The sequence below is a fragment of the Rhopalosiphum maidis genome, chromosome 4 (assembly GCF_003676215.2).
Source record: "Rhopalosiphum maidis isolate BTI-1 chromosome 4, ASM367621v3, whole genome shotgun sequence".
Lineage (NCBI taxonomy): Eukaryota > Metazoa > Arthropoda > Insecta > Hemiptera > Aphididae > Rhopalosiphum > Rhopalosiphum maidis.
In genome coordinates this window covers 4,859,168-4,876,649 of record NC_040880.1, presented here as the reverse complement: position 1 = coordinate 4,876,649, position 17,482 = coordinate 4,859,168, and the positions used below count along the sequence as shown (strand labels likewise).

The window sequence follows — 17,482 nt, the reverse complement described above, 5'->3', positions numbered from 1 at the left end:
CAGTGTATTCGAAAGTACGTGATCTATATATTGCGCTGCTCGTGTTGTAATACGACAATTCGACTTAACTGCATTTCCGGTTTATATACGGCCATCGTCATCGCCTCGTCGCACAATTAATATTTATTTCCCGATGACAACAATAATACGTAAAATCATATACAACACGATGGGGCAGTGGAGCACACATACACACACACGCTTATTAATATATAATGTTATTTATTAAATACATTAAACGTGTACGGAGATATACAGATAGAGACAGATGTATAATGACAGTTGGATAGAGAATACTAGAATATATTATCGTACATATTTTATATAAATAAAAACAAGACATTTCGCGTACACGAGACACAAATCGGGAGCGCGTACAAAAATAGGGGAACGTTTGGCAACCGAATCGGCATTGGACTAGCTATGTTACATAATATTATTTATGATATAGGAACGAAAATAGTTATTATATTTCGACAAAACGTCACGCGGGTACATCTATTCAGTATATAATATAATGTATGTTTGTGGGGAATATTTTTAAGCAATATCAAACGTTATTTTTTTTTAGCGTAAAAATAAATCATTTTTCTTTATTTTTAGAATTTTATACGCGGATCGTAACATAATATATCAACAATGCAATAATAATCGTTTAAAAAAATACTTATATGGGTAGAATAATTTTACATTAATCGCAAATCTTGGCGGAGGACGAGTATGTTTATGGTATCACCCTGTCGACATAAAATAATGAATTCACGTATAAAATAACGGTTTTGAAACAATATCAAAATGAAAAATACAATTTAGTTGGCCAATATGTTGGCGATTACAAGTCGTTACACACACGTTAACATAATATTTACCCGCCCAAAGTATAGCAACATAAAATATAATAATAATAATAATAATAATAATATACAAATAATATTACAACAATGTTTAAAAATTAAAATAAATAAATAAATAATAATACGATTTTGATGCAAGTACGCAAAATCTTTTCGGGAAGTACGCTTAGATAACATATTATTTTATATCAAATACATGTATATATATATATATATATATAAAGGGGTATAATATATTTTAATTGATTAAGAATTATAAAATTTCGAAAAGGAAATAAATTCTGGCACGGAACAAGGATTAAAAATTGAAGGAGGGCCATTTTATTAGAAGGGAATGTGTGTAATATTAGATTTTATAGCTAATAATTAATATATATATATATAATAATATGTTAATAGTGTAATACAAAACGAAATAATTTCATAGTGGTAAATAACTTCTCATAGGGATTTTTTTTTTTTTTTTTGGATGAGGGAAGTTATACCTATTTCTAATTCCTACAAAACATGGCCCTCCCTTAGTATCTGCAATAATCATTTTATTATTCCAGTGTAATATTGTTGGTGTCCTGGCGAGAGTTTACCTTACAATGAGTAAATAATATTGTATGCGATCAGATCAGTTAAAAACGGAACGGAACATTAAATTTGACACAGGTACCAATTTATTTGGAAATTTCTTAAATATAAAGTTTGGCTTACATTTTTCCCCTTTGAATTCCACGTACAAAACAAAATCTACAAATCCTATATATTCTCATGATCTCTTCATAAAATACTATACAATCAGTCTCGTTCCACTTGCAAAAAGGGTAAAAGCACGAAAATATTTTCAGTCTCGACGCAATTCAATGAGCTCGACAATTCATTACGTTTTTATTGTCCACGTGGGAGCGGCGCGGTGCGATCCTCTCGGAATTCAGACGTCCGTGGCAGGTCTCGCCGAGAGCGTTTCAGAATGAGTGCTATTCAAGACGGCCTCGATAGAAAAATGTCCGGACAAACTAAACAGGCGCTAGTTGAATTACTTTTACGTACACATATATTTAGTATTCAAACGCGACTTGAGCGTAAATCGATAAAAAATATTAGGCCTTCGCGTTGTCGCATAAAAACTCCGTTCGCAGAATCTATGTAGTAGTAACTTCGAATAATAATTGGTGTATACTTTATTATAATAATATAATATAATATGAGATCAGGTTCGATTTAGTAAATATGATTATTTGTATTTGTTTTCGTAAACACTCTGGGACGTAGAAAGCACACACGCACACCAACGACAAATAGTTCAATTCACACATAGACTTGTAATGATTATCTGTAATAATGTAATCATAGTATGTATATATATATTATGATATTTATCAATAAAAAATAATGTTTAAATGAATATATATATATATATAATATTATATTTTAAAAAGAATGGTTTAAAAAAGGAATGACTCCGTTTATCGAAGACTATAATATATTATATCATTATATATGCGTATAGGTATATGTATAACGACGTCGTAACGCAGGATATATAAAAAACGATCGCGTCAATAGCGGTGAATATTATATAGGGAGGATACTACAAGGACGATCGTCGAACTTGTATATAATATATGTTTGACCAACGGATTCGATTGGACGACATAATATATACCTACCTACTATTATAGTACTAGTATAGCATATACGGTATGCTAAACAGGTGGGTTGACGAGTGTCAGTAGTGTAACGTCTAAGGAAGATCTCGGGGAACAGTCACTAGAGGGAGCAGGAAACTCCTACCTACTTAATGGTATGCAAAAAAAAAATATACAAATACAAGTATATAGACTTAATTATCGTTGTCCGTCGTCAGCCGTCGTACGTCCGTCAGGGATGAGACGTTAAAAAAGTGTTGCGCTCGAAAACCAGAATCCCGGAATTCGCGACACCGGAAGTGAGTTGTAGACGTAAGTCGTGGTATATACACATACTTAGCGACCACTACACGCGCTTAGACACGGCGCTAAACGTGCGGCGGCGCCTGCCCGTCGTTGGCCTTACCGGCGGCGAGAAATACGGGTTTTTTGAATATCTGGGGCTTGGCCTTGAGCGGCGGCTTGGTCGACTTGGGCGGCAGTTCGGGCTTGTCGCCGCCGTTGGCCATCTGCGGCACCGCGGGCACCGGTTTGCTGTACTTCTTCAACGTGCACTGGTTCTGCTTGGCGAAACGCTCGGCGGCCGTGCCCATGTCCGGACTGTCGGGTTCTTGGGTGGCGACCGCCGCGGCGCTCGCGTCCTGTGGCGCCGACGCTCCGCCGCCGCCGGAAGTCCTGGCCGGAAGGTCCATGACCAGGTCCGGGGCGCCGCCGGGAACCTTCATGTCGGCGGCGGCGGCGCAGTGGTGCTGTTGTTGGAGCTGGTGTCGGACGGCGGGCATCGGCTTCCGGTCGATGGACCCCTGCGAGTCGGCCCGCTTCCGCCACAGCTGGATCTTGTGGTCGAACGAGTCGTCGCCCAAGCTCAAGCTCTTCGCGTGAGTTTTGGCCCGCGAACCGTCTTCGTCACTGCCGGCAGCACCGACGCCGCAGCAGTCGGCCGACTTTGACCGGTTGTGGTGTTCGCGGACGGCTGCTACCGGTGGCGGCGACGACGTCGAGTACGTCTTGTCTCCGCGCCTTCGCCGCCCGTCCGCGATCGACGACGGTGGCTGCCTGTACGCGGTCCTCGTCACGCCGTCGTGCAGCGGCGACTGTTCGTCCACCGCCGAGTCCTTCCCCGAGTCCAAGCTGTCCGTGCTGCCCATCTGCAAAACGTCACACGCACACGCCCGCCCACACCTGTTAGTGTTTGAGTCATCACGACAACGCTACACAGTTATAATATCAAATAACAATAACACCAGCCGAGAGGCCGCATGGCCGTTAAAAGCCTGCCATATTGCTACTATTATAGCTATAATAATATCACCACATACTTTTAAAGTAATAATAATAAGTAATAAAAATAAAATAAAAAAAACAAAATACTATAATAAACGCATTCCAAAACACCGTTAAGCCAGTAACATTCCACCGGACGGTATAGCCTATGCATAATAACGACTACAATTCATAGCGGATATAGGTCTGAGAAAATGTGTTTAATATCTCAAATGTCGATTTTAAATTTACGTTTGTACCATTGATTTAAATAATAAGTCATAAATAGCTGAGAATTGACGTGTTAAGCTATTTTAAATTTACATTTTTTTTTTATTATAACTCAAGTAAATATTTTAAGTAAAATAAAGTAAGTAAAATATTATCTTTTGAACAAAAAAAGATTACGTATGAAGAATTAAATGGTACTGAAAATTCAAAATCATATTATAGCTAGAACATATTGTATAATAGTTGTCTTAATTAAAATATATTAGCGTGTACATAAAATTCAGACAAACTTACCTAAACATTTAAACATCCAAAAAAGCAAAACATGCAAAATTATTTGAACATTTAACTTAAAAAAAAAAAAAAGCTACGTCTTATAAGTTACTATAAATGTAGGATAATAATGAATTGAAAACTGTAATGAGTGCCACGCGTGTACAGTTCGAGAACTTTTATTCTCCGACGAAATACAGCAGAAACAATTTGCAGCGATAATAAGCGCCTAACGGTAAAGCGCACATGACACGTGTGAAGTGTACAATTATTATGCTCACATTTCTTTTTATCTCTAATACTTATTCAGTAATTCAACATTTTTATTTTTCTGAATTTTTAAGTATTTAAATAGCACCACAGGATACTCCTCAAATGGTACCTACATCTCAAGTGCTTAAAAATATGATCTGTTGGTAAAATACAAAAAACGTCTACCAACAGATTTTGAATAACTGCAGTATTAAAGAAAAGGGGGTAAGCATGCTCGGTGAATCACTATGTACTATTATAATATTATACTCGTGAGCTAGACATCATACGGTATTATAGACATAACGAACGGCAACATAAAAAGTATCGGTACTCGATAAAACGACTCCGGACGAGCTCAATATTACGGTACAAAGGGGCTCAACAATAATATAGTATTACATAATTTAGGCACGCCGACAAATCACATAGGTTTAGAGAGAGAGACAATACCGCGGTCGTGCAAAAGCGGATGTCTCGTGCAACGAGTGTATAAAATATTGATGTCGTCTTACACGGAGGATTATTATTAATATCCATATTTTGTCGAACGTATCGGCGGCAGGTAGGTATATAATATATTACGTACATGAAACGGAGGAACGCGCCTATACACACGTCGTATTATTGTACAACATTATTCGTGGGTAGTGATTAAACGGCGCATTGTTGCGCGATCCTGACGTTAATCTGTTGGCTTCGTGATGGCGATAGAAACCTTGTAAATCATTTCCGGAATTAAGATCTACTGTGCGGCGGCGGCGGCGGCGGCGGCGGCATGGTAACAATATAACGGTAATCAGTTTACTTCACGCTGTCATAATGGGTGCAGCCCGTGGCTTTATAATGATTATTCATACAGCTCTATGCTTGTTCGGATGGCGCGATGTAGTTGTAATTTCAGTCTTGCGGATTTTTAAAAATTAAGCCATTTTTTAAATTTTAATTTCAATCGCAAGATGCTTAGATGCGTATCTTTTCAAAGATCACTGTGAAATAACGGAAACTCTACGTGCATAATATTCTAACGTTTCCTGAAACACATCAAGACGTCTTAGGTACGCGTATTTGGGGGAACAAGAGCATAAAAACATAAAAAAAAAATGTATTACGTTGATTGTCGATAACGCGGTATTTCGGTCGTAGTAAATTAACCGTATAAGATACTTATAATATGTACGACGGCAAATGACGGGGTACAGTTATTATAGTTCTAATTATGTGTTGCAGTACTGCAGTAGTCGATCCTAATCAGAGTTTAGACGTCTTGACTGCAGTTTCAAATTGACAGCGTGACCTGACACTACTACCGTCACTCGGCGCGACTTCATGTTTATTATTTAGCGTGCGATTCGAATGTATCAGATTCTCAAGAGACATCGCAACGAAAGAAACTTTTGACAACATAATGCATAAATCATCGATAAGATTGCTAATAGTTATAATTTCTAATGTATGCAACTATACGGTGTGTATATGTGCGAGTTAGTTCACTAAGCACCCACCTCCATTTTTCTTCTTTAGTAAATGTCATTCAAAATCTGACTTAAAGAATTGTCAAGTATATTATTTTATAAACAGAACATGTTTTAAATACTAAGTTCGTTTTATACCATTTAGGGATTGCGTGTCATATTGTGATGATACAGACTTGTTTTCATTTTTCAAATAAGACCTACCCTAAATAATAACGGATAATTAAAAAAAAAAATACGAGTAATCTTCGAATTATTTAAATTAATGTAAGTCTAAAAATAATAAGTTCATGTAGAGCTAGATTAAATAAAGTATAGGTTATTTTTTAATTATATAGTATTTAAAATCGCTGGAAATTAGAATGAACCAAAAGTAATTATTTTTTTAGCAAGAATATCGCGTATGATAATTAAAAGTCATTTTGATATAACATACTATAAATATGCATCCAGCCATAGTATTATTAAAACATTAATATTTTATCTGTTATTAAAGAATATTTAATACTAGAATAATATTATACATTATATTTTATATTGTATTTAAGTTTACTACCAAGGAGTGATTATCTCTAATATATTTCTTTAATAACTTGGAAACTAATTTTTAAAATTTTGGTTTAGATATTTAAAATTTTCAAAAGTCTTTTGTCTAACTATTTACATTGAAAAAGGTTAGTTCTCATTTAAAAAAAAAATCCTTAAATAGTATAAAAAATCTAAACAATTGAAAATATGACCCAAAAACTAAAAAAAAATCAAATTTTAAATAAATTCATTATTAAATTAAAATGTGTGAGTGATGAACATACTTGGTGAATCACCTAATGTATTTAGGTATTTTTTCACTGAACGTTTACTATTTCTGTGGGTTCCCAAACAAGTATTGAACACTATATTATAATATGATGACGTTTAGCAATGCAACTATAGTGAGACGCCAATCGTTTAATTTTTTTCAATTGTGCATTTCTGTTAAATTGTAAATATTTTTTTTTTTTTTGCTATACCTATACGTTGAATGTATCCGGATTATATCCGAGAATAATCAAGAAATCGTTTCTGCAATTTTTTCAACCAGATTACCCATCGGAAACTCGAGTTTTTCAGACTGATCCGAGCAAACGACTATGTAGGATCGATTCATCTTCTTTTTCTTATTATTATTGTTATTATTTTTTTTATTAACCGCATACGTCATCGTGCAGTTGGTGTTTATCGCGGTTACGTGTCTTTCATCATAAGCCATTGCGCGCGAAAGTAAATGCATCAAACACGATTTTTACCAAGCGATTGAATCACGTGGATCACGATTAATCCCATTTAGATACATTATAAATTGAGATTGCGGTTGCATCGCTCTTGTCGATCTGCACTCGGCTGTATGGTCCGAGTAATATTATGTAGCGGTCAACGTTCGATGTTTTTTCTCTAGACGTACACCGTGCACTCTGATGCATTTTTCTAGTTCATTTACCGTGCACGTACGATGAAACACGACAATGCCGTGTGTTCACATGTTCAAGCAAAATACAACCGTCGACCAAAGCATAAGCACTATATAATATTATAGTGAATAATAAGGAACCGACATATTTATTATAAAATACAGACATATCGTTTAATAGTAATAAAAAAAATATATGTTTACAAATAATATAAAAATGTATACATACCACCTATGTATATTCTAAAATATATATTTTTCGTAAAATTTTACACGCGATTTACAAAATGTGTTGCGTAAAACAATGATAATAAAAAAATATTTTTTTATATATAAACCTAAAAAGTCCACAGAACATTAAAATGTTGGAACACGACTTACTCCTGTGACTATATACTGAGATAATATTCTACGATTTAATTATATCTATATCGTAATTAACTATATAACACTGTTGAAATCATATTTAATTGTATATATATATTAAAAAAATCTATTGGTAAAAATAAATTAAAACTACTAGGTAATAATAAATAATAATAAAAATAAAAATAATATTAATACAGTAAAATTTGCGTTGGTAAAGTGTTTCGTTTTTATGAATAGTATATATATATATATATATATATACAATGTACAAAAGTATCTGTTTTGCAGTTAACAAACTGCAGTGAGCTTAATTTATTTTCGGATTCTAAAAGCAGACTAGCAAGTGTGAGCGAGAAGCCTCACAGAAAATGCAAAGCTCGTGAGCAAGCGTTATAGGATGAAAATAGTTTGAGAACAAGTAATCAAATCGCAAAAATAAAGTTTGAAAATAGATTCCATGCTTAATAAAAAAATCAACGCTAAACAATACAACAGTAAGTACGGATAAGTGATAAAAAATAATAACAACGTTCCCGGCTGGGATTTTCGTAGTAAAACACGCACACGCACACGCAAGACAATCGTAATAATTTACAGATAGGTACCTCTATGCGTAAACAAAACAAAACATCTACGTATACAATATATTATCGTTGTTTCACACAAGTATAGGTACATAAAATTAAAATTTATATGTACGGTATGCACACGAAGTCTACGATAATATTATATTATTATATAATTATTAACTACACGAAAAAAAATACACAGGATGCGGAAGAAGAGAATTTTGAAAAAATATAATTTACGATTAAAAAAAATAATATAAATAAATAGTAAAAATAAAAATTATAATTAAATTCAAAAGAAAAAAACCATTTCAAACTACGATAACTCTATAAGTAGAGTAAGAAAAAAAAAATGTTGAAAAAACCGGCAGAACAAAACTTAAAATGCATTCGACTCAGACGGTGGTCTCAAGTACCTCGTGAGTGGGCGCGTCGGGCACAGCCCGGCGGTGTGGCGAAGACGACGCTGAGTTCCTGCCCGCAGAGGGGGGGCCAGAGCCCGCAGAATTCGGTGGCCACGGCACGTCGGCCAGCGGCGGTGACGAGTAACCGGAGGCCGCGGACTCGGACAGCACCGAATCGTTAGAGCTGGACGTCCGTCGTCTGGTCGAATCGTCCGAGGACGTGATGGACTTGGCGCAAAGTTCGGCCAAGGGTTTCTCGCGTTCTTCGTCCCTGTGCGCAAACAAATAAGCTTTAGTAAACGTAGGTAAGTGCGATATTGAGAACTTTGTCTGGCCATTACATAGGCGATACTTTGGTTTAGAGTGTGTTTAAATCGTATTAAATACTATGCGCAGTTAATAAAATAATAATAATAATCGCGTCTGAAATTCACTCCTATACAACTTCGGCACTTCGAAAAGTCAAAAATCTGTCTCGGAATAATGTTATGATGATAACAATATTATGTATAGATACCCGTCCGTTTGTTTGGGCCTGAACATACGTGACATATATGATGATTTGTTCATTGCATCTCTCTCGTTATTGCTGCGTTTAAACGATAGATGGTTTAAAACACGATTGGATTTTGCTAAGTATATATTTTGCTAGTAATAAGTATAGTAGGCAAGCGACATTAGCGACATCGATTTAAATTTTTTTTAAATATTAACTAATTTTTCGATTACATGTTATATAAAATAATATTATCATTAGTTATTGGGATAATATTTATTAATTTACAAATATTAATGAATATAACTACTTTTATTTACAGATGAAATTTGAAGTCATTATTTGAATTATATTGCCAGGACGAGATGAATAAAAAGCAAATGTTAACGTGCCTATTTAAACTAACAATAGTAGACCTACAGTAGACCTTTATTCTCTAAGAGGCCCCCTGTTTTACATAATATTATTATTGATTGCCATAACTATTGAATTAGGACGTTTACCTGATCTTGAGAAGAATATATTTGTCAGGTATAAGACCTTCTCGACCGTTGACACAACCGCGCCACCAATCTCCTGAAACTTGTGTATGAAGAGCAATAGTTTCACCCTTCTTGAAGCTTAATTCCCGTTCTGAACGAGCAACAAAATCATGCTGTGCTGTAGCTTCGAGACTTTCGCATTCTAAAATTAAAACACATACATTTTGAATAATACATGGCGATAATCTTACACAAAGTATATTATTAATTTATGCACTTTTTAGAGAAAAAAACCATCCTATAGAAAATCCTATGTTTTATTTATTTTTGGCTTAACAGCCTTCACGCTAAAAAATATGTATTATTTTTTTTTTTATATACACGAGTTTGTCAGTTGTAGTTTAATGACTGGCACATTTATCTGTGGCGCTTGCATACAAAATAATATTTGTTTGATTATTTATGTTTAATGATTATGCACTATTGTACTGTATTCGTTCTGGACCGTAGCGTATGTGACTGCGAGGAAACAGACTGGATTCATTGTTATAAAAACGATTTAAAACAGTTTTATCAGCCATTACCCAAAAACAATAATCTTGAATCTTATGTGACGCACGACCAACTCAAAAATTAAGGTAGCCACTTTAATTATCCATATTATAATATTGTTTTCTTATAAGCTGTGTGTGACTCATCAAAAAATGTGATCTAATTTTAGTAAGTACAGAGAATTAATAAAAATACACGCAACCCTTAATTTCGGTGTACAAATAAATTATTTGAATTTAAATAGTATTGAATTATCATATTATCCTTTAGTAGTATAGTAAATAAAAAATAAAACGCAGTCAGGATATTACACAGACTGGATGTTGGACATTTGTTTTGCTTTGGTTATCTTGTCCAGAACTAGTTTTCAACAACATTTTAATGCATTACATTATATTTATCATAATTTTAAAATAAAGATAAATAGCTATAGCAGTTGATAACAATTTTTGAACGAATAACAGTGTTGAGTATAATAATCAATGAACATATACAAATTTAAATATTGATGACCTTCAAAAAAACATAATTAATGATCAACAATTTGTATTATAAATGCATTACACGAATGATCGTATTATTATTATTATTATTATTATTTATAAATTATTATGATTAGTTAGTCAAAAATCAACTGAAATGAAAAAAAAATATGTTTGTGAAATTAAAAATCTATAATAGTATGATGGGAAATATTTCTTAAAAAATAAAAATCATAGTGATTCTTGAATTTAAAAGTATTATAGTGTTATACGATGGTCCATATGATAAAAGTATAATATTCTTAAAACGAGTACAATAAAATATAAATGACCTTGTCGCGTTGTAATAATATTTTTAAAGTTTGAGCCTAGAAACTAAAAATATTTAAGAAAAATGTTTATAAATTATATAATATAGCCTCTATAATAAATAGTAAAATGAGTCGTTTGAAAACTTAAAAAAAAATTTAAATTATACAATTAACAGTATAAAACAACTGATAATACCTAACAATAATATTTAAAAAAAAAATATACAAAATATAAAGAAAACATGATGAATAATAATATACAACGACATATAAGACATATAAACGTCTCGTCTCATCAGTAATTACTTAGAATATCAATATTAATCATAATCTTAAATTAGTCATAAACACGAAAAAGGTATTTATCTATTACAATATACATTTCGAGTGATTACCAAGTACCAGCGTGATTTGAATTTGACTTTAACGATGTTACCCAATTAAATTTAAAATGTAATACCACCACAAGTCGTGACTTATATTTTCAAATCATTTACGTCAATTCCGACACCAAATCGCTATGCTTCGTTAGTTTTTGTTTTTTATAGAATGTTATTTGATCTCATTATATTCGGTTTCGCTCCGTTGGAATCAATAAGACACGTTTTTGTTGTACTTTGTTTTTTTTTCAATTGTTTTCTTCGACTAACAATGAGTTTTATACCTAAACCGCTACGTACCGTCTTCTGATGGGTAAACCTCAGAGTCGATGTCCTCTTGGGCATGGTCAGAAGGTGAATCGCCCACATCCACGTCATCAGGCTCGCGGGATATGTACTTTTCGTACACGAGCCCGCCAATATCCGACAGCGATGGGAATATGTCTTCGTGGAATAAAATAATATTTTTTATGAGATCGTTGACCAGGTTCTGGTACTGAACTTGGTCTTTTTCTTCGGGAACCGGCACTAATGTCGGACCAAAACAAATAGCCAGATTGTAAACATCCATCATGTTTTCGTCGCTGAACTCGGACAAACTAAAATAAAACGCAATTGTTTAATCAAATACCACCTGTTCAACTACAATCGTATAAACTTACTGGTTTAGGAATGCAAACAAATATCTCAACATGACAACCACTTGATTTGGAAAGCTTTGAACAAGTTCTTTAATCTTCAACACAAATTTATGGCGTGACTCGAGTTCTAAAAAATATAAAGAATTTTATACAAAAAAAATAACTTAAACACTTTACAACAAGCTAATTAGACGGTATACGCAAAAACAACGCTATAAAAGTAATCTTGAAACTATATTGTTTATACAAAGAACAATAATTGTTAATAGTTATTAATTTATAATTTTACAGTTAATAATTATTTATTTAAGTACTGAAAAAATACGTTCTATGATATTATTTTTTCAATAACTATACCACGCATTATATAATAAAGTAAAATTAATCTATCCGTTAAACAAATTTATACTAATCATATTAAGTTAAATAAATCGAAAAATATTATTCTATTTTAAATAAAGTTAAAGTATTGATTTAATCTTTCATTTATTATTATTATATAACATGTTTATAAATTATTATTATATTATATATCAAATATAATATTGTTCCAAAAATATATTTCATGAAATTATGGATAAGTAAATTATTTCAAACGACATACCAAGTCAATATACTTAAATGTAACTTTAGTACACCACGTATTTTACGTTTTGACGCAAATCAAATGAACAGTTTACCTAATTTATATAAACGTCGCGAATATTTATATAGATTAATAGGTTTGAAAACTATTTCAAATTACATAATACATTTAAATTAACATTTTTTTCAATTCTTAAATAAAAATAATTAACTGTATATTCTAAAAAAATGTATGCTTACGGGCAAGCTCCATAAATTGATCAAAATAGATAATTGGGAACAGAGGTTCTCGCAGTTCACGTAAGTATAATTTCAACACTCCCGCGACGGAATTTATGTCAGAAGCGTCTGTCATGTCAGCAAGTGGATCTTCGCCCCTTTCGAACGCGTCTTTAAAATTGTTAATTTCCACTTGCGAGCCAGACACTCTAAAGATCCCTTGATGGTGAAGTCCTGTGCAAAAATATCGGATTAACAATGAAAACTGTGATGAATATAATATTACTAATCTTACCGTATAAGTTTATCACTCGAATACAGCTCTTAATGACCAGTGGTATCTCTTGATTTGTCGCATCCAAGTATTCTTCCAGAGATCCACCGAACAATTTCGGTTGGCCGTTCATCTGTAACCTACCAATCCTTTTCCTGCGGACAATCGGCTTGTGTAACGGACGCTGAGGCGTCAGTTTAGCGGGCGTCGAATCGACGTTGCCATTTTGGGGACGCTTGCAACATATGGATGTTAACGTTTCGTTTATGTGCTGTTGTTTGGCATCTAGACGTACGATTCGACTCGTTCTCATGAGATAATCGCGTAATTTCTATAACAAAGAACAAAGGGAAAACGTAAAAAATATTCCGCATGTGTGCAGCATTAAAAATAAATGTAATGAATAATTGTTTAAAGATGTCTTGACGAAAAATAAATATAAAGTGTGATATATACATAGTGTATAATGTTTATAATACACGCGTATGTTATTTATTTATTTTAAACACATATGTATTATTTATACTATTAGAGTAAAATCTTAAATATTCTTATAAGTTTTCAGTAGTATAATGACATTATAGGTACTCACGGTTAGATAAAATTCTTCAGTCTCGTGTTTGTCTGCTCGCAGCTTAATACTAATGGTTTCTGGTGGTTTGCTTGTCGGAATTGCCTTTTCGCCGAAATAATTGCTACAGTCGTAATCGTTCGCAGTAAGCATCTCCAAAAGAGTTTTTTCAGCCGTAGCCAGTGTTTTCCACACCTCGTCGGACTCCGTGTGCAGGCTCGTAACTCTTTGATTCAGCTGTTCCAACCTCGTTTCCATATCAGCGCAGAGCAATTTTTGCAATTCCGGTTCCGCATACTAAACAAGTGACAATAAGTAAGTAAGTAGAATATTAGCAATGTTTTAAAACACACAATAATCACCTCATCTTTTTGTCCTTGAAATTCAAATTTCTTAGGTATCATAAACGCGGTGTGGTTAAATTCTAAAAATCGTTGTTTGTCCACACCGGAGTCCATAGCTGAGACAATAAGATTAGTAGCGTCTAGGCCAGCTTGCATGGAATGAATACGGCCTTCTTCCGCCGATGTCTGCATCTTTAAAGCTTTCGTCACGCAGTGGTGAAATCCAAAATCCATGCAATCCATTAAGTCGGATAAGTCATCGACAAAGTATTTGTGCACTGTACTGTTGGTTGCTTCCAGACACAGAATGTATTCGTTGCGTGCTTTCAATGCTTTTAATTTAGCATCAAAGTATTTGTTCTTTCTCTAAAATACAAATAAATTTTATAACGTTTAAAATATGATCAAAATACAAATAAATAAAAATATATTACTTTTTGAACTTCTTTGCCAATAAGTCTAACTTTTTTCGACTTGTCTAGTTTTTCTTTAGGAACTGCCTGTTCGATTTTCAGTCTTTGATTTTCGGCCACTTTAAGCTTCGCTTCTGCCTGTTTGGCTTCGGTCTGATACGACTGATACGTTTTCATGGTGGTATGCAGTTCGTGGAGAACCCGTAATATTTCCTCGTGGATTTCGTAACAAATCTCCCGACACTAATAGTTAAATCAATAGATAATAATTAGTTAAAAAGCGACGATCTATCAGAAACAATATTTTATTGATTTTCTATACTAACTCGTTTATATATCCTTTGCACATCTTCAGTGACCTGAGATAATCTGCTGACTAGATGAGTGGAATAAAGCTCACTAAGCGCTCCGTGATCTTTACTGAGATTTTTTGTTTGCAACACCAGTTGCTGCCAACACGAGTAGCTAGTAAACAACGACCACTGTTCTCTCCTAAGTACACACAAGGTTAACGATATTATACATGCAGGTTTTTTAAATACGAATATGAAACAAACTAATTTACATTCCTTCCTGCTAATGTTAAAACACGCAGGATACACACACACCTAAACTAATGTGTTTTGTTATTGACGTGTATAGTAAGTAATACTAATTCCAAACTAAAAAATAGTTTTTATACACACAAACACTATCTCGTATATTATACAGTAGGTACACGTATGAAATTATTTTCTACGTTCAAGTTATAATTTTCATTTCAATGAGGTGGGAGACGTATATTATATGGTAGAACGCAAAAAGTATCAAGTGAAATTTAATAATTCTAATTATTTAATTTAAAATATCCTGAGAAATTGTATTACAATAGATAGTATCATAGTATAATGTAACGTTAATGATCGCGCAATATTTTATTTTTTAAATGTATAATTTATTCATTTTTCTTGTAATTAAATTTAAAAAATTATATTCAACAGGTAAATGTTAATATCATCCATTTTCAGTAAAATACCATCATATTTTATATTAAATGTATAAAACAATATTAATATAATAATATACATTTATACATTATCTTTAACTTATTATGATTAACAATTTGTTGTTTGTAAATAATACACCCAAAATGTTGTAAAATATTTGAGAAATATTATTTAAATAAATATTATTGTGTAGGTACCTATCACATTAATACTTATATCATATGTATTATAGTTAAATAATTATATCTAAGTTTTATTTTCAGGTAGACCATTGATTTTATTTTTTGGTAACAACTTATAATGAATTGTGGTTTCAAATATGTGGTTATGTGGTTATATATAATCTCGAAATAGTAAATGCGATTGTAAGTATAAAGATGAAAAAATATGTAAAATCGAATCATTAAAATATAAATTATTTAAATATGTATATATGTATATATAGCACCAGAAATAATTTCGAATACTTATAGAGTTTTTAAATATTTTAATAAATGTTCAAAGTATTATTTAGTACCGATTACACTTACATAAAATAAAACAATTTATTTTTATTGTATTAAAATATTAAATAATTAAAAACATAATATAAATAAATTAGAAATAAATATGTTGGTAAGATAGCATAATATGTACGCGGATATTTCATCAATTTTTGTAACGTAAAAATATTTTTAAATATATTAATATTTTTATAATTTTTATATTTATTATTGTATCTTTTTAATTATTTTTGTTTATTTTCTTACTTTTGTTTTTGTTCTTTGTGGCGAAGTTGTAAACTTTTAGCTAACTTATCCAGGCTTTTGCTGTAGTCCATTTCTACCTCGGCCCGCCTTCTGAAATAATCTTGAAGTTCGGAAACTAAAGATACTTGTGCCTCCACTCGACTGTCTAGACATCGTAGATGTTCGTTAAGCTGGAGGCGAATATCTATAGGAGATAAAACATATTGAATTAATATTGGAACGCCTCGAACAAATCTCGAAAACAAAACAAAAAAAAACAGCCAACGAAATAATTATTTTAGCAATCTACAACAAGTAATAATGATAATTGTATTATTATTTATGATTTTTCGTTACAATGAACTCTGCACAAATAATATATGTATTATGTGATTCTCCAGAATGAAAATCAAAATAAATAGCTATCTTATATGTGGAGAAGACAAACGGATTCAAATATTTCTAACAATAGCCTGGAATATATACACATAAAACTGAAAAATAACATCAACAAAAACGTGGGCCACACAATGATCTTTTGACCTCCTACATCGTAAGATATACACCTAATGTAAATATAAATCAAGTATAAGTAATCTCAAAGTGAAATTTGGGATACAATTTTAGTTTCGAAATTATACATAAATGAATAAGAAACAGGAGGTATTTTGATTTATTAATGCCATGTACAAATAATAGTGACACAGTGTAATTAATTTAAACACGCCCATGAAAAAAAATAACATCATAGGCCATAGTTTTATTATTCACTTTAGAAATAAGAATACTTTATCGTGTTCGTAAATTGAATTATATACAATATCGACATTGGGTGCTTAAATCATTAGATATATAAATAACCTAACTGTATAGTACGATAAACGTATAGATTAGAATATAATTCTTCTGAAATATATTAACATATTATAGACACATCGTACATGGATGTTAAAAAATATATCCTAATACAGTAAATCGTAAGACCACGCATGTTGTTATAATAGTCAAGGATAAATGAGAATTTCATTCATTACATTTTGTTTTCTTAAGATGAAAATGACAATACTAATCATATGTCCTAATATCGGTGGTTAGGTAGTGTGTCCGGGACTAAATATGGCGGTGTCGTTCCGAATGTTCCGAGGTCACTGTATCTGCTCTTAAGCTAAAAATATATAGATTCAAAACCCATTAAATAAATGACATTTAAGACCATTTTGTTGCCGGCAAATATTAGGTTACCC

The 17,482-nt window shown here is 32.4% G+C and overlaps 1 protein-coding gene across 3 annotated transcripts in view; it reads right to left on the bottom strand.

The window, feature by feature from the left end:
- Positions 1–202: 202 nt before the first annotated feature.
- Positions 203–17,482, bottom strand: part of LOC113549424 (SLIT-ROBO Rho GTPase-activating protein 1-like) — a 43,844-nt gene continuing 26,564 nt past the window's right edge. For all 3 annotated transcript variants that reach the window (XM_026950706.1, XM_026950707.1, XM_026950708.1), the window contains exons 2-13: positions 16,260–16,443; positions 14,851–15,016; positions 14,546–14,767; positions 14,130–14,477; positions 13,789–14,064; positions 13,218–13,527; positions 12,944–13,156; positions 12,140–12,245; positions 11,778–12,076; positions 9,774–9,954; positions 8,787–9,045; positions 203–3,639 (exon numbers count right to left, since the gene is read on the bottom strand). In XM_026950706.1, coding sequence (XP_026806507.1) covers positions 2,860–3,639; positions 8,787–9,045; positions 9,774–9,954; positions 11,778–12,076; positions 12,140–12,245; positions 12,944–13,156; positions 13,218–13,527; positions 13,789–14,064; positions 14,130–14,477; positions 14,546–14,767; positions 14,851–15,016; positions 16,260–16,443 — 3,344 coding nt within the window. In that variant the 3' untranslated portion in view covers positions 203–2,859. The remainder of the gene's footprint in view (positions 3,640–8,786; positions 9,046–9,773; positions 9,955–11,777; positions 12,077–12,139; positions 12,246–12,943; positions 13,157–13,217; positions 13,528–13,788; positions 14,065–14,129; positions 14,478–14,545; positions 14,768–14,850; positions 15,017–16,259; positions 16,444–17,482) is intronic.